Genomic DNA, 16,800 nt, shown 5'->3' on the forward strand with positions numbered 1-16,800 from the left:
TATTCTCCTAAGAAGATTTTCACAAAAACGCCCCTGCAGTTCCAGAGGAAGCTGCTAGGGGGCCCAAACCTACACCACTTCTTTATTACATCACAAGCTATCTGCCACCCAAAAATCAAGACCACAGCACGTCCAGATCAAAAGATACAAAAATTGAAGTTCTGCTGCAGTTCCAAGGTCACATACCAGGGGGCCCAAAATCGACCTTGAATTTCGGCTTCACAACACCTGCCCACATACCAAATATCATTGTAATCCATCAAGAGGCTCTTGAGTTATGCTGACTGGAATGGTGCGGAAACACAAACAGACAGACAAACAAACAGACAGACAGACACATCCAAAACTATATCTCAATTTTTCATGGAGAAAATAATTTCACAAAACGTTGATCTTGAAAATTTGGCAAGTTTCTTTCCATGGATCAAAAGCGACCTCTATTAATCGGCTGCAGTACTGCATGGTAAGTCCAGTGCCTTACTGATGCAGTATTGCAACTGATCAATAGAGGCCGCTTTTGATACATGCAAAGATTCGGTACATTCATGATTCTGTACTGTGTATGCGTGTGTATGCACACACACTGTTATGTATGTTGGTCTGATATTTGTATTGTAGATAGGTCCTAGACTGATTCAATCATGTTCCTAGCATTGCTACCACTGATTGGCCCTCATACCAAAGTTATGATGACACTGTAAATAGAGCTTCAGCTGATTGCATGTTGTAGTCGTATCACTGAATCTTGCTGGAAGGGCAAGGCCTTCGTATTTGTGGCAGAACACATGGCACACCATTAAAATAGTATATTGTAGTACATGTAGAGAAAGTAAACACCACTATTCACAAGGTAGAGAAGTAAATCTTTTTATCTGATTCCGTTCTCAGCACCTAAAATTGACTCATGCGCAGATTTCATGTAACGTTACAGCAAGGAGGTTTTATATAGAAACCTCCTTGGTTACAGGCAGGATAAGATTATGGACTATAAAGTAAATAACTTTATTTACTTTAAAGGGGCATATTGTAGAATCTGGTGGGCAAAAACTACAAATAGTAAGAATTTGAATGATCTACACTAAGATTCACATTTGTAACTTATTTGTTACTTATTTCCAACATATTCCCGTCATTTTGTCACATTTCCAGCATGAATCAACGACGAAAAACGCAAAACGTGTAAAATCTGGTTCATTTACATATTAACTTGCGTCCCGCAAGTTAATATGCAAATAAGCCAGCGTAGAACGCTACGAAAAATTCGAATCGACCGTTATGGGCGGAGTTCGAGCGTCACGGGAAAATCACCACAAGTAAACAAACTTCAGAACGTCGGGCGTTCGATCGCGTGTTCGGTGGTTCGTCGGAATGTTGGACAAGATTGCGGCCAATTCAAGCGGCGGCGGGGATGGCGTATATAATTTTTTATATGTTCGCACGACACTACAAAGTCGCATCCTTACGTGATGAATATTGCTGTGCAGTGTAATAAGGTAGATTCAATTAATGATGTAGAAAAATAATCAAAAACAAAGAATTTTGTTTTATGTTCATGTCACAATATGCCCCTTTAAGGGCTGTTTCACTCCCGTAGTTCCATTTTAAATATCTCATCTGACAACACCTCAGAGTGCTGTAGTCCAGAAGAGGTTACAGATCAACCAGCAAGACAGGACATTTTCTACTGTTGACAATAAAACAACACATGTTGGCATTGCAGCAAACTGATATTTACATCAACTTCTATACAGAATGTGACAATATGGAATCCTTATATTGTTCTAGATTTTCCACTTAGACAAACAAGTATGTGTAACAAGTACAATAGGCTTGCTTCTTATGACTCAACCTGAGTCGTGTTATCATTATAAAAATATCATGGATATAATTGAAAAGTATTCTCAATGCTGTCTGAGTTGAGATTTGTGCACCTCTTTTTCATAGAACAGCAACCTAAACATAAAATGCACTAACTAGCTTGTCAACAAAAATGGCAGCATGATGATATTCACAACTGATTCAAAAGAAGCAGACCTTAGTTCCACCAACAGATTGTTGCTTTCAGGAAAAAAATGGGGCTGTGAGTCATAATCACCCCTCCACCCTACACTATGCATTCAACATGGTAAAAGACCTGTCACCAATCATGATACATGGCACAACCTGGTGATCATGTCTGAGAATTGTCTTGTTCACAAATGCATATTCTGGTCTTCTTTAAGGATGCTCTGATGTACACCCATCCTTATGAGTTTACCTAAAATGCCCAATAGTTCTTCATGGAATTCCCATCATGTCCAATAGGGCGTTGGCTTTCATATTGAGTAAGGAAGCCTGTGGCTCAGGAAGGTCATTCAGCCAATCATGCGGCAGGGCTCTGTAACCCCAAAAGGCGCCCAACAGTGCTCCCGTCACAGAGGCATGGGTGTTACTGTCTCCTCCAAGCATCACAAGCTCCGTAATTGCAGACCTGCAAGGGAATGTCAAATCATGAATGATAAATGCTGCAATCCTAAAATGCAACAGAAACCCCCAAAACAATGCTATAAACTGTGACATATATAATGGCATCCATCTGGCAATACTGACCATGGTAAAACCCTTGCCGAAAACGCACATCAGACTTACAGCATCCACTATGGTTGAACTGTTCTATTTGAGAATGACAGTCCTTGCCACAAAAACTGTGGCATACAATGACAATAGAGAAGCAGCAGTATCCTGACTGACCTGAAGTCATGTTTGCTCCTGAGGGCCACCAGCCCAGCTGCCAGTGTCTTAAAACAGAACGTCATCTGGTTCTGGTGGGGGGCCCACACCTCAATGCTACAGGGGTGGGGGAGGAAACTGGAGAATTAGTTTGTATCCAATCCATCTTGTGCAATATAAAACATCAAGGAGAAAATCTTAAAAACAGCATGTTTCTTAAGTTATCTCATGAAGACGCAAATAAATCAGACTACAACCTACAAAGGCATGAGCTACTGAACAATAAGAAGATAGCAATGAGAAGTGTATAGTTTAAACTTGAATGTAAAGGTATGTTATGGCCAAGGTCCTGTTATCATGTGTACAACTTACTGATCTGTAGAATGATGTCATAAAGACCAAGCATGTGTGTTGTGTTATGTTCAGGCTGTAGACAGTAAATGACTGGATTTGCTGTAGGGTGTCCAAGATGTGCATGCTTCAGTGACAAGTGCATGACATGTATAGACGATAGAACTTCAATTGATATGTTAGTGCTATATTAACTCTGATGTTATTGTATGATATATCAATTGCTTTCTTGTTTATATTGTTTATGTTGGTACTTTCAAGAGAACCTGGGTAGGGGAGGAAACAGGAGAATTATCTTATCAAAGATAAAGATAAAGAAACTTAAAAACATGTCTTATTAAAGATACTTGTAATGATGACACTGCAGAGAACTAGAGTATTAGTAGGGTGCCTACTGGTTGAACACTGTTTACCTCTGATAGTCCCTGAGCCCACAGTAATGGTCAAAAGCTTTCAGGTGAGCTGGTCTGGACAGATGTTTACGTCCTGTCTCCATGGCAACCTGAAGCAGCTCTTCCAAGGATTCTTCCTTGGTGATGTCATGATTTCCCTTAAAAGGACACAAGACATTGAGTATAAACTTTCATTATAGTAGTTCAGTCTTAGTTTTTGTATCATCTTCAGCATACTAAGACAGTAAACCACATTTTGTCAGTCTTCCTCCATCACAAATTTGAAAGTAATCAATGTAAAATTACTTTGATTGATTTGAATAAACTTGAATAAAAATGTCTGGCTTTTCCCAAGCCTTACCTGAAGCATGAGCGCAATGGTTGCTGTGAGAACAACAGTAGTTGCTAAGCAACGAGGGTCATGGTGGGTTGCTCTACATATTCTGATGGCATTGGCTGACACCTCCTTCAAGTCATGGAACTGTGGCACCCCCAGTACTACTGTCCTGGTCAGGCAGCTGTTGTCACAGTACTCAAACAGCACATCATCCTGGTCCTGCAACCAGGTAGTACAAACAATCAATATCAAACTGTCAAATCTAATTTGGAAGGTTATCTTCCAAATTCAAAGGGCAGCCTGATATGCATCCATATCTTTTCCCTACCATAGCCCAATCCTGCACCAGTTGCCCTATTCAGTACCCCATCAAAACAAAGAAAACAGGGATGGATACCAGGCTACCAAATGCTAGGACAAGCTGCAGCACCTGGTATGAAAGCAACTTTAAGCTTATACAGTGGTTCTAAATAATTTGACCTTCATTTTTTACCAGTCCGGTCAAAAGTCCTATCATGACAGTCATATACATTAAGTGTACCTCAACTTTGTTACAAAGCCTCCTAGCGGCTCCATGCGGATCCTGCAGGTACGTTGGATCAGACAGGACCCTCTGGATGGTGTTCCCCACCAGCGGCTCCTCCGTGTCCCCCAGCTCTGGAAACCCCTCCCTGCAGTACGTCTCCAGCTGCTGGGCAAAGTCTAACTCATCCACCACCCCTCCCCACTTCAGCAGGGACTCCAGCAGCAGGATCTGAGGGGTGAACAAGAGAAGAATGTGATCATACACTTTGTAACTGTAAATCATGTCATGATCATCTGTCGATGTGCTAACGCACTGTTGGGGTTATACCGGCCTTTAACAGGGTTACATAATCCTTTCATTGGCAAGGAGTACAGAATCTCATCTCTTAATCTTTACACCAAAACCTCTTAATCTTTACACCAAAACCAGTTCTAACCATGTCCAAACCTGCTCCAAACTTGTCACATACAAAGAATGACTTACTCACAAGTTTAAAATTCTAATTTCCCCACAATGTATTGTGTATCAAAATAAGAAGAGCATCTGAAAAAGCACAAGCACATTAAGTACAGTGGGCAGAAGGAAAATCACATTTGCCATTTCTAAAACATGATCAACAGAGGTAAGATGCCCCTCAGACTTACAGTCTGATCAAAGTCAGTTGTCCAGTCTCCAGGTCTCCACCTCACCCTGTGCTTGTCCCTGATGATGTCTGAGTAGGACAGGGTTTCTGCATTGTAATGGAATCTGCACTCATCAGGCGTCATCAGCTCTGTAGCGATACCTATGGCGTCTCCTATGGCAGCACCATAGAGAAGTCCTGGTGGAGAACAATATGGTGGGAAAGGGCTCAACTTTGTTTTGTTACTTTAACATCAACTACATTCTGAAGGAAAAGGGTAATATATATTTCTCTCCAGGCATATTCCTATTTCTTCATGTGAGCAATGTCAACACAAAGTTTATTGCAAGAGTTATATAATTCCTACATTCATTTGATCATAGTAACTTTGTCCCTATTACATCCCTTTTGCCCCTGCACCTTTCACCACAGCAAGGACCATCATGAACACAATGTAAACACACTGTGGAAACTATTTCACACCAAATATAGATGAAGCCACTGTTTGTTGGTCAGTTGACCATTACCCACTCAAGCTTAACAAATTTTCAACAAACTGGTTTACTGCATTATCCCTTACATTCAATTTTTTTCTAGAACTGGACCCCTTGCAAAATTAACAGAACAGCAGGCAGACAGAAAGTTTCCTTTAGACGTCAAATAAAAACTTCCAAAACTGCTCACCTAGCACCCTGTCCATGAGCGTGTCAGCGTGCAGCTTGGTCCCGTGGGGAGGGGGTCTGAGTGGCGTGCGGTTCCGACTGGTCGTGTTTGTCGTGTGCGTCTGCTCCTGTGCATACAAGCTCCGTGCAGAGTGTGGGTTCTGAACTGACGCGTGCAACACATGTCCCCTCTTCCTTTTGAAGGTGTTGAATTTTGGGGTGGCGGGTTCACAAGAAGGCACTCCATTGGGTACCTGAGTTCTCAGATAGTTCAGAGTCGCGTCTGAACCCTGATTGCACACTTGTTGTGGAGGCATGCAACATTTATTGCTGACAGCAAGGAGAAGTTGTAGAGTTTGTGATCTTCCTAATGACAAAGGAAGGTTTTGTAATTTGTTGTTGGTAACATTGAGTTTCTGTAAAGCTTGCAAGTTTCCAATGTCCTCTGGTAGTTCTGTGAGACAGTTGTGGGACAGGTCCAGTTTCTGCAGCTTGGACAAATGGATGAAGGATGCGGGTAAGGTCTGCAGCTGGTTATGACTCAGCAACAGGGTTCTCAGGTGGAAGAACAGGGAAATACTACAAACAAAAGGAAAAAACAAAACAAAACTGAGGGTGTAGGCCGTGTTATACTACAACTACTAGCGAAGCAACAAAAATGTGCAGCGAAAGAGAAAACTTTTCCTCATAAAAACATCATCAGTAATAAAAGATCAGCAATTGAGAAACAATGAACAACAAAAGAAATAGAGGTTACATATAACACTGACCTGTCAGGAAAACTTGTCAGACAGTTGTATTGCAGGTTGATGTAGGTTAGATGGGGCAGGTGGAGGGGGAGGTCCTTGGGTATCTCTGGGACAGAGTTAAAGGAGGCGTCGAGAGCCTCGTGGAGAGACACAGAGCTGAGGAGTGTCCATGGAAGAGCTGTCAGACTGCCTGAGTTCAGGTCTTCATTGTTCACATGCTGTAGGCAAAAGGGTGGTTAGAAATCTAGTATATTTGTATTTGTACAAAAAGTAATAACCTTTACATACCCTGGTTAGATGAGTTTGTTTACGCTGACCTATGACCAGTGTCAGTACACAGGTTTAACATGAGCCTGTGAAATGCATAGGAGTTTGTTTACTTGGCCAACTATATTCCAAAGGCTTAGATGTTGCAGAGGGTGGGGACATACATTTACATGCAGAGCAATGGGCAAATTTGCGTAAATTGTTGTAATTCCAGGGTTCTAATATAATATAATTATATTGTATTTGTGCTATTGCTTAAAATGTCTGATTGTGTACTACTAATAACCCCTAAGGCTACCAACAAATACCAAAAAGAGTGCACAATGGTGGTATTTTAGTGACTGACAGGATAACATTACATTCTGACAGTAACTAAGTCTGACTGAAAAAACATTCTAATAAAACTTTAAGAACTCCAGATAAATGGCCATTCTGCATCTTTACTAAAGATTCGTGGAAAATGATGGCATTGACAATTACTAAACTTAAAGTAAAAGACTTAACACTTTTCCTACCTTCACATATTGCTGATAGTTCAACTTCCTGCTCAAGTCCAGCATTGTCCGGACTCCCTGCTGCTTCTCTGCAGGTAGGTCTGATGTCGTCACGTTTCCCATCACGCTGCAGTGAACCTGGAATATCAGCTATGCCTGGAAATAACAAAAAAATGTTAGTGTACTGTTAGGAATCATTATTAAGACAGGAGCATACTGTCAATAGCCTAAGTAAGATTGTGTTGCGGTAGCCGTGGCGACTAACGAAGGGATTTTTTGCTTGATATTACATATAAGAGCCTAGTGAGACCACATTTAGAGTATGCAACTGTGATCTGGAGTCCCAAGACCAAGAGAGATTGTGATTTAGTAGAAAGGGTCCAGAGAAGAGCCACACGTGTAGTGGAATCTATATCACACCTCCCGTATTCAGAGAGACTCAAAGCGCTACAACTCCCTACCCTTTTATTCCGACGACAACGAGCAGATATGATTATGATGTACAAAATTGCACATGGGTTGGTGAGCTTGAGGACGGACAGTCATTGCAACATATGCGACAGAGCTATGTTCACTCCTAGCTACGCCAAAAACACCAGAGGTCATCCTTACAAGTATCAAATTCAAGATGCCAGAGGACCTAGAACAAACTTCTTCCCGTCGAGATGTACACCCACGTGGAATGGTCTCTCTGCGAGAACAGTCAGCAGCAGTACAGTCAATACTTTTAAAGGAAGACTGAAGGAAGAATGGAAGCACCACCCATTCCAGTACCAGTATACCTTCTCGTACTAACCACATGAGCCATGAAGGAAGGACGTTTGGAAGGAAGGAAGGAAGGAAGGAAGGACGGAAAGAAGGAAGGAAGGAAGGAAGGAAGGACGGAAAGAAGGAAGGAAGGAAGGAAGGAAGGAAGGAAAGAAGGAAGGAAAGAAGGAAGGAAGGAAGGAATGAAGGAAGGAAGGAAGCTTATACCCTGCGCCATCTACATATCGAATCTACCAGCCTCATTACCCGACAAGGGTACCTACCGGCTGATGCAAGGTGAATATGCAAGGTGAATATATACTTTCCCTTCGTATATGTAATATCAAGCAAAAACTCCCTTCGTTAGTCGCCACGGCTACTAGTAGTGTTACGGGGGGGGGGTGTAACAAGTAGTAAGTCGAAATAGGATTTTAGGAAAGAGTACGTTTAGCAATTAAAAGGGGCGGGGCCACACTTTATCAAAAGAGGGCTTCAGTCGGTGCAGTCCATCATTACTTGCGAAATCCTACCCTTTATATACGAATTACATCTATTTTGTTTACCTAATAGAAGTCCATATGGCAGTGAACTTGTTGCACAGCACAGGAATGGTGCCACGTCTGCTGTTTAGTTTACTGAATGGCGTCGTAAAGATGCAGACGACAAAAGTTTACACGACTCAAACCAGCATTGAAATACCGTTCATAACCTACAGATCTATCAAGTGAAAATGTACAGACCTTTAAAACGTGCATCTCCTACCAGGAAGACGTGTGTGTCCCTTGTGAAGCACACAAACACTGATTTTGCAACTTTGTCCAGACGTTCAAGTAAACTTCCGGTTGTCACAGCAAAGTGTCAGGGGTCAGGGTAGTACTTCCGGTTCGAAGGACGCCGACAAAATGGCAGAAGGTGGAAGAGAAGAAAATCATCTGCACCAAGACGAAGGTAAATCTCGTGTAGTTCAGCTCAGGCGACATCTTTTAAGCCCGATGCACAACCTATAGGTACCAAAGAAAGTGAAGCTATATTCCTGAGCGTTGTGATTCTCTAGAGCTACTCCTGAACAGGTTGTGCCCTCAGAAATTTCAGACAGGCATATGTCACATAATACCATATGGGAGTGTCGACAAATAAATGTGCAACATAGTCGTATTTTAGAGAGGTTACAACAAAATGTTAACCCAATGTGTATTCTAGACGCACCCACGTAGCATAAATTTGTTGTGTATTCAGGATTTGAACTCCTAAAGTTTCTCTCTAGATCTTCTTCTTTAGTATTCTTACTAGCCCTATTATAGCAGACAACTTTATGTTATTTCATAGAAGACAATTGATTTGATGTTAGTGAATCATATGACCTAGGGCTATATTATGTTCAGTAACTTTCGGGTACAGAAGTTATAAGGAAAAGAACAGCAATACTTGTGGAAGTGGGTGATAACAGTGTATTTTTCAGACAACAATTTCTGCATTAATTCCTCTTTAATTCTAATTTTTGGTCATGTTGCTCTGTACAATGTTTCCTGGCCCAGGATAAATATGAAGATCGTTATAAATGTGAAAGTGTCATCTATCATTAGTGTTGTAGATTTGTTATATGTGAAAACCTCACTATTATTCAACTGTACATTTCCTTGCCTTTTCTCCAATTTACTTTACACATTAGAGTTAAAAGTGCACCTGGTGTATACATGTGTTTATCCGACCTTTTGCGCTGGTGAAGGTCGCAGGTGCAGGAGAACTGTAGCCACCTGCTTGCACAGTATGTCCTGTACTGAGCACTGTGTTCTGGTTTGGTCCTTCCTCACAGATGACTTCAATGTGGAAGAGTTAGACCCATTTCGAGCAGCCAAATATGCCAGGATATGTATGCAAACCATTTCATTCGCCTTCTCCTCCTCTCTGCAGCTTCTCTACAGCCACTGTCCTCTGCTTGCACTTGGATACTGTGGCTAATGTTTTACTTTGTTCTTCTTAGCAAAATACAACATGTACATGGTTGCAAAATTCTAGCCACTTTGTTGAAGCAGGAAGTGCATTGTGAATTGTATTTTTATAACAGCATAACAACAATGCATGTCATGAAAAGGTTTGGACCTTGTTTTAAGAAAAAGTCTGACCAAAACAGTTTTGATTTCAGCAGCAAACTAACTCAACAATATCATTGATAAAGACGTTATAATACTAGTACTCAAATCAAACAACACATTGCATGCTTTGGATTTGTCATGCAATAGACGTGGCTTACAGGACTTACGATATGTAACATATTTTGGAAATCATTCTAATGCCATTTATAATTAAACAACTTCAAAACTTCAAAACATGTGATGTTCTTATAATTGTGATGCAGAATTGATTGTTAAACTTTCACTCAGTTTTCAGGACCTTCAAATGACTACAAAAATTAGACGCTTTATTTAGAAGTTATCATGTCAACATGTAAAGACACTGCATTTCATAATGCAATGTGAATCAATTCAAATAATTCATGCAAAGGGGTCACTTACATGTATCAGATTCAAACCTGGGCAAAAAGATTTCAGCTCGGTTGTCAGTAAATGTCAAAGATGCTGTATATACAGTATCCCAGTATCTTTTGTTCACTAGGTATTTTTGCCAGTGGCTGAAAACCATGTATGAAGTATTTACTGTTTGGTTTGCATGGCTAGAAGTTCTACTGTAGGTGATAACACTTTTAACTTCTCAAGCAAACACTAATACACAGACGTACACAGAACATGATTTCAAACAAAATCCGTTTTTGATCCTCTGAGTTTTGTGTGGTGGTACAATGTATACCTGCATGCAGAGCATGAGATACTATTTTTCTCTTATCTGTAAAATTATGCGGTAATCGGTAGAATTCTGCATCAGCATGATTCTACTCAATGGTGATTGATAACAGTCCAAACATGGATTTTATAAAAGCTTGCATATGTGGATTTGTCTGATTATTTACCAACCGTCACAGCATGGGCATGAAAACTGGAGGTTGCTGCGGATATTCTGTGCCCAATATGTGAATTATATAGAATATTTTGAACTTGAAGTATGTTTTCCCCTACACGTGTAATTGCTTTGTTGTGTGCTTGATTTGTGTTGTAGTTTGGCCTAAGCAATGCAACAGAACTAGTTAGTCAGAGATACCTCTTGTGCTGTTAGCCTGTTACCTTAGGCCACAATAAGCTGTAACAGCATAGGCTAGCCCTGTTTCATGTTTGTGTTTTTGCAGTGTTGGTGCATTCAATTTAGACAGAAACCTTCATTTTCCCCCAGCATATGTTTAATTTTATTTCTTGTTATAAGCTATCTTGGTCAGATGCAAGTTTGAATGGATTGTCCATGTCCATGTTTTTGCATCCAAATTTGTACTTGTCCTACATCTTTTGTTTTTGCTGTTATAAAAAAATGATACCAAATGCAGATTAATTTATGTATTCTAATCTATCCTGTCCTGTGCTCATTATGCTGACAAAGATGATAAAGGAACCCTTATATGCACACATAAGATGAAACATGGTTGCAGTGCACTTAATACACACAAGACAGCATTGGATAACTAGCTTGCTGTGCAGCCTTGATCCACCTGCCGAAAACAAATGCCTTAAACATTGATTCTGTGCACAGCATTTGACCAAAGCCAATACCCGTCTTCCGGGAATGCATTTTTCCCTGTCATATCCCACACTATCATTCTGAAGTGTTCTGAGACTGAACTCATTGTTGGTATCATATGTAGGTTTCTCCGGATCCGATGAATACTCCTCATCAGGCGATGAAGTGATCGACCACGTCAGTAGGAAGAAGTACTCCACCAAGGACAGGTGGGGAGGGGGGGACGCGGGGCAGGGGCGGGAACACGCTGCTGAGCTGGGCAGTAATGAGGAAGATGGGGATGATGATGATGATGATCTGGACCTGGATGATGATGAAGGAGATGGAGACTATGATACAGATGTAGAAGGTGAATTATATTACAATTCAGGCTTTAACCTTCTCTCTGGTGAGGTAGCCTTTTGCTGCCATATGATATGTTTTAGGCAGCAGGGAGGTTAACAGAACTTGTGGTAGTGCTGGATTTGGTAGGCAATTTTTTAAAGTTAATTAATCTGTCCCAAGGGTACGATAACCATTAGACAATTCTCATTTGCCTGAGTAAGTGATGTGATGATATATCAAGTGGCCTGTTAGGTTGAGCAAGAGAATGGAAGCATTTAATTGTGTGATATGGGTGATCATGTATTTTTCGAGATAGTCAGAATGAACAGTGGTCTATCATGTTAACTTTATTCATATGGTGGTCATTTCGTGTGCCATGAATATGCAAATGATGCTATGTTCATAGCATATGTGCTCTGCACTTATCTTAGGTAATTTTGAATATAAACATTCAACCATCACCATGTACATACAGCTTATACTTCATACTTTGATTAAAGGAGAATACAAAATGTACTTCATATTTGAGGGGATGCTTTAATGTTGACTAACAATGTAACCATTATCCTTCCCAGACAATGAAGAAGAGGAGGCTCCTGTCCTGAGACAGAGGAAACCTGTCATAAACCTTCCTGAGACAGTCACAACACTAGACACAGAGGACGGGGGGAAGGTGTATGTCATAGGAACTGCACACTTCAGCGAGGAAAGCCAACTAGATGTTATCAAGGTATAGATCAGCCTATCAATACCATGTGCTGTGCCATGTTTACATGATTATGTCTTCTTTATTGTGCAGATAATTACAAACCAGCGTTTGCAGCATACGCTGAAAGCATTTTTCAGATAAACGAAGTATAGCTGATGTATACATGTACAGTTTGTGTGGGGTCTGTATACGCAGTTCACATAGATTTATTATCAAGCCAGTCATGAGGCACAAACCAATCTCCACCATGCAGTGAAGTAGGTTAATGAAAGAATATTTCACTGACAGGTTGAGTAAGTGTCATTTATTATCCCATGTACACGTGTGTGATGTTCTGTCTGACAGTGATGAAGCTTTGCTTGATTGCTTCCTTCCATCAGCCAACCACAGATTTATGTTAGCTCTTAAGACTAGAAGATGTTACCATGTATCTGTTACAATGTCCTGTCCCAGACCATCGAGACTGTCCAGCCAGACGTGGTGCTGGTGGAACTGTGTAAGAGCAGGGTCAATATTCTGCAGCTGGATGAGAAGACTCTGTTAGAGGAGGCCAAAAATATCAACATAGGGAAAGTTAAAGCAGCCATAAAACAGGTAAGGAATCAGAATATGATTATCTTTATATGCTATATACAGTCAAACTTGCATCCAACAACCAGTCAAGGGACCAAGGAAATATGGTTGTTGACTGGAGTTGGTTGTTGGATAAAACTGGGGTCGGTTCGCTGATTTGTGGGCATAAATGAGGCTGCATAAATACTTAAAGCACGTATAGCACTTATCTGCCTGTTATGCATATGAAATTACAAGACAAGTGAAGAAATACAGTATATACAAGAAAAAACAAACTAAACTGTTGTTGTCTACAAGACTACAATGCACTGTCAATTACATTGCCAATAAACGTTAACATAACAAAAGATTTTTCGGGTACATGTACAAAACCTTTGTTGTACTTACAATGAATGTTTACATTGTGATTCGTGTCAAAATCTCATTCTACATTTGTTGCTACATACACAAGCTTGCCGTCGACTGTAGAATCTTTTATTCAAATGCCAGCTGGACTGATTGCCGCTGACAATAGGCTCCCATACATACCTGTTGCTCTTATACATTATATCCATAGGAAAGGAAATATTGAATTGAGATATGCATTGATTTAACGAATTCATGATTTCTTGTCACATGCTGAAGTGTGCATTGTTATATTAACCTTTGTTCATGTACATTGTGTGTTTCAGAGTGGCTTAGTGACAGGCCTGATGCAGATCCTGCTGCTCCACATGTCAGCACACATTACTGAACAGTTAGGCATGGCTCCTGGTGGGGAGTTCAGGACAGCATTCAGACAGGTGGGTCTGACATCACGTTCACCACAGAGCACCATTGCTGTAACAGTGGCGGTGCAACATGGAAATACTACATTGCCTTTAGGTTAAACAAGCAAAACAAGTTAGTGGACGTTTGTGCGCACAGTTGGTGTCATATGCGAAAGGAAAGATGAACTGGCAGCTGATACAGCTACATTAACTTTAAAATATTCAAACACATGTTTGTTTTTATTACCATCTTTTCAAAATATAGCATGATTGTCTAGGCTATTGTAGATAGGGGTATTGTTTTAAATATTGAACGTCTACTCTTTGTCTCTGGTCTCTAACATAGTCCACACTTGACCACATGATGTTTAACTGTGTCCTCCTCTCCACAGGCGCAACAGGTGCCCAGCTGTAAGGTGCACCTGGGAGATCGGCCCATCCAGATCACCCTACAACGTGCCATAGCAGCCCTGTCCGCGTGGCAGAAGATACGGCTGGCCTGGTACATGATCATGAGCAAAGAACCCATCAGGTATGGTAACACTCACTTCAGTTAGAACTAGCTGATTCTTAGAAATTTAGAATATTTTATACTGTGTTTTCAAACATTAAGGAAACTCTGTAAAAGGAGATAAAACTTGTCATAAAGGCATAATAATCAAGGCTATGACAGAATCGGATGAATGGATATATATAGTATGGGTCAAGTGGATGCTGCCAGGACTGTGTTGTTTTTTACTGGTAGTTAGCTCACCTCAAATGTATCATCTGTCAAATTATTCTCCTTCAGCAAAGAAGAGGTTGAAAAGTGCAAACAGAGGGACCTACTGGAGGAGATGCTGGCAGAGATGACAGGAGAGTTTCCCGCGCTCAGTAGGGTGTTCGTGACAGAGCGGGACCAGTACCTCGCTAACTCCCTGCGGCTGGCTGCCCGCCCCGTGCCTTCCCTTGATGCACAAGGTCTGTTGTTTGGGACATTTGTCTAAACTTCTGGAATATGTCATAGCTTGCTCACTGGAGATAAAGTCACATATAATGTGTACAGATATATCATCATGCAAATGTCTACACATAAGACAGTATATGTACAGTGTTTTCCTTGTGACAGGAAAGTTTTATGAAGTGCAATGTCATTACTGTTTTTGTTGGGGTTTTACTAAATTGCACTAAATCAGTGTCATCTATTGCAGGAGTTGTGCCGGCAGTTGTGGTCGGTGTGGTGGGAATGGGCCATGTCCCCGGCATTGTGGAAAACTGGGGCAAGATTGTGGACATCCAGAGGTTACTCAGGTCAGTCTGACAAGTTTGCAAGACTAATTTCAAGACTTATAGCACAGTCAAAAAGGTAGCACTTAATAATGGCAAATATTATAACATGCACACATTTTGTATCATATTTTGGTAAATAAGTGATTTACCAGTCCAGTCAGAGTGTCTTTTGTGTGTATACTGTTAGTATCTACCTTCAAGATTGTAATTGCCTTAAATGGCCCAGAACTATGCCCAGGCCAAATGTTTCTGTTTTGAACAACCATTCATTGCTGCATGTGTTTTTTATTTCCAGTGTACCCCAAACATCCCGCACACAGGTTATCCTAAGGTGGACAGTGAAGCTAGGGCTGCTGGGGCTTTTAGGTTACGGCTGCTGGAGGTTTGCCAAGTGGTCAAGTCTCATGAGATAGGTATCACACTGGAGTTTTGTATTGGTCTCCCATAGCGGTTTCGCAAGACTCAGTGTCTCAGTGTCCATCTTGTGAGATTTTGACATTTTGACACGACAGTTTTTAGTAATACACACCATTTAGATTGTTAGTGTCCTAACATCTGTCTAAAGAATGGTTTCTCATGATATTATGGTTACATTTCAGCATAATTAGTCTTTTTTGTCATGTGGTGTCAAGCACAGGGATGTTCCCAGATCCTACCACATTCCATTTTTTGTCCCAAAGTTGGCAAGTCAGTGGGTGTAAGGCACAAAGGCATCTTCTTTGATAAACATCCATTTAATGATATGTCTGCCTTATATGGCACTGAATGGATGGCCAGATAAACATGGCAATTGTGGACAGGTGACCAAATATGGAAACATCCCTGCATCATGATTTGTTTAGATTACATATATGTGACACAGGAATATGGGATTGGGTATCTGATATATATGCTGGTGGTGGCTAGTAGAAATAGGTTATACTTTGGTAGACAAGGTACATTGTCGGTAGTTGATGTAGTAGGTCCTCATACACAGAACATTGTGTACTAATGTGTGCATATATTCACTTGTGTATGCATTATACATGTAAACGTTGTACAACTAGACTATAAACTTGTTAAGATGTATGAAGTTCATCTTTAAGCCGACTTGACAGATAGTGTTAATAGATATAAAGATCTGAAATAGGGGTTTTTCAATAAGATAATATGTTCCACCAGAAAGTATATTTATAACTATAGAGTCAGAATTTCTACCCTATTGACAGTGTTCCCTTGTTTCTGTTCTTCAATGCAAGTGTTCCATGTTTTCCTGCTATCTGACGTAGAAGCCATCCCTGTGTAGAAGCGCTAATAACAAGATGTACATGTTGTCCACTAGAAATACAAGCTTTCAATTGTTTAGCTGTATTTGCAATAACAAGAATTCTGATACTCTGTTTTGTTGTAGCTGGTTCAGTTTGTTTTGTAAGGTTAAGAGAAAGAGTTTGGTATGTTGAAGGGTCCAACAGGGTATTTTGTTTGTAAAAGCGACATTTTGTGGTGCAAAGGTACAAACCCTGTGTTCATGTTCTCCAAATTCATGTTGTGATAAAGTTTTGTGGTTATGTTGGTTAAATTGGGTATCAACATTCTGTAATGGTTGTATGTATATGAATAAATGCTGCATTAAACTAACCCAGATTGGTACCAGAGTGCATTATTTGCTTGCAGGATTGATTGAATAAAAGTGTGATGTATTGTGAGCCAGTTTAACACA

At 40.6% G+C, this 16,800-nt stretch overlaps 2 protein-coding genes across 4 annotated transcripts; one reads left to right on the top strand and one right to left on the bottom strand.

Moving 5' to 3' along the window:
* Positions 1-842: 842 nt before the first annotated feature.
* LOC136435200 (uncharacterized) lies at positions 843-8,709 on the bottom strand. 2 transcript variants are annotated; one of them, XM_066428484.1, is made up of 10 exons: positions 8,597-8,709; positions 7,131-7,265; positions 6,370-6,566; positions 5,622-6,178; positions 4,960-5,135; positions 4,331-4,543; positions 3,814-4,008; positions 3,474-3,610; positions 2,731-2,826; positions 843-2,470 (listed from the first exon to the last, which is right to left on the bottom strand). In XM_066428484.1, the coding sequence occupies exons 2-10, from the start codon at positions 7,230-7,232 to the stop codon at positions 2,278-2,280; spliced, it is 1,866 nt and encodes a 621-aa protein (XP_066284581.1). In that variant the 5' UTR covers positions 7,233-7,265; positions 8,597-8,709; the 3' UTR covers positions 843-2,277. The 2 variants fall into 2 exon arrangements, with proteins under 2 accessions (XP_066284581.1, XP_066284582.1); XM_066428485.1 differs by lacking the exon at positions 8,597-8,709 and adding an exon at positions 8,420-8,530.
* A 1-nt stretch (position 8,710) lies between these two features.
* On the top strand, positions 8,711-16,718 carry LOC136435201 (traB domain-containing protein-like). Of its 2 annotated transcripts, XM_066428487.1 has the most exons (10): positions 8,735-8,804; positions 9,670-9,726; positions 11,602-11,826; positions 12,377-12,531; positions 12,964-13,104; positions 13,755-13,865; positions 14,225-14,364; positions 14,623-14,792; positions 15,023-15,122; positions 15,397-16,718. In XM_066428487.1, exons 1-10 carry the CDS (start codon positions 8,759-8,761, stop codon positions 15,512-15,514), a joined length of 1,263 nt encoding a protein of 420 aa, XP_066284584.1. In that variant the 5' UTR covers positions 8,735-8,758; the 3' UTR covers positions 15,515-16,718. The 2 variants fall into 2 exon arrangements, with proteins under 2 accessions (XP_066284585.1, XP_066284584.1); XM_066428488.1 differs by lacking the exon at positions 9,670-9,726 and having other exon boundaries at positions 8,711-8,804.
* The last annotated feature ends 82 nt before the right edge of the window (positions 16,719-16,800 follow it).

The sequence above is a fragment of the Branchiostoma lanceolatum genome, chromosome 5 (genome assembly GCF_035083965.1).
Source record: "Branchiostoma lanceolatum isolate klBraLanc5 chromosome 5, klBraLanc5.hap2, whole genome shotgun sequence".
Classification (NCBI taxonomy): Eukaryota; Metazoa; Chordata; class Leptocardii; order Amphioxiformes; family Branchiostomatidae; genus Branchiostoma; species Branchiostoma lanceolatum.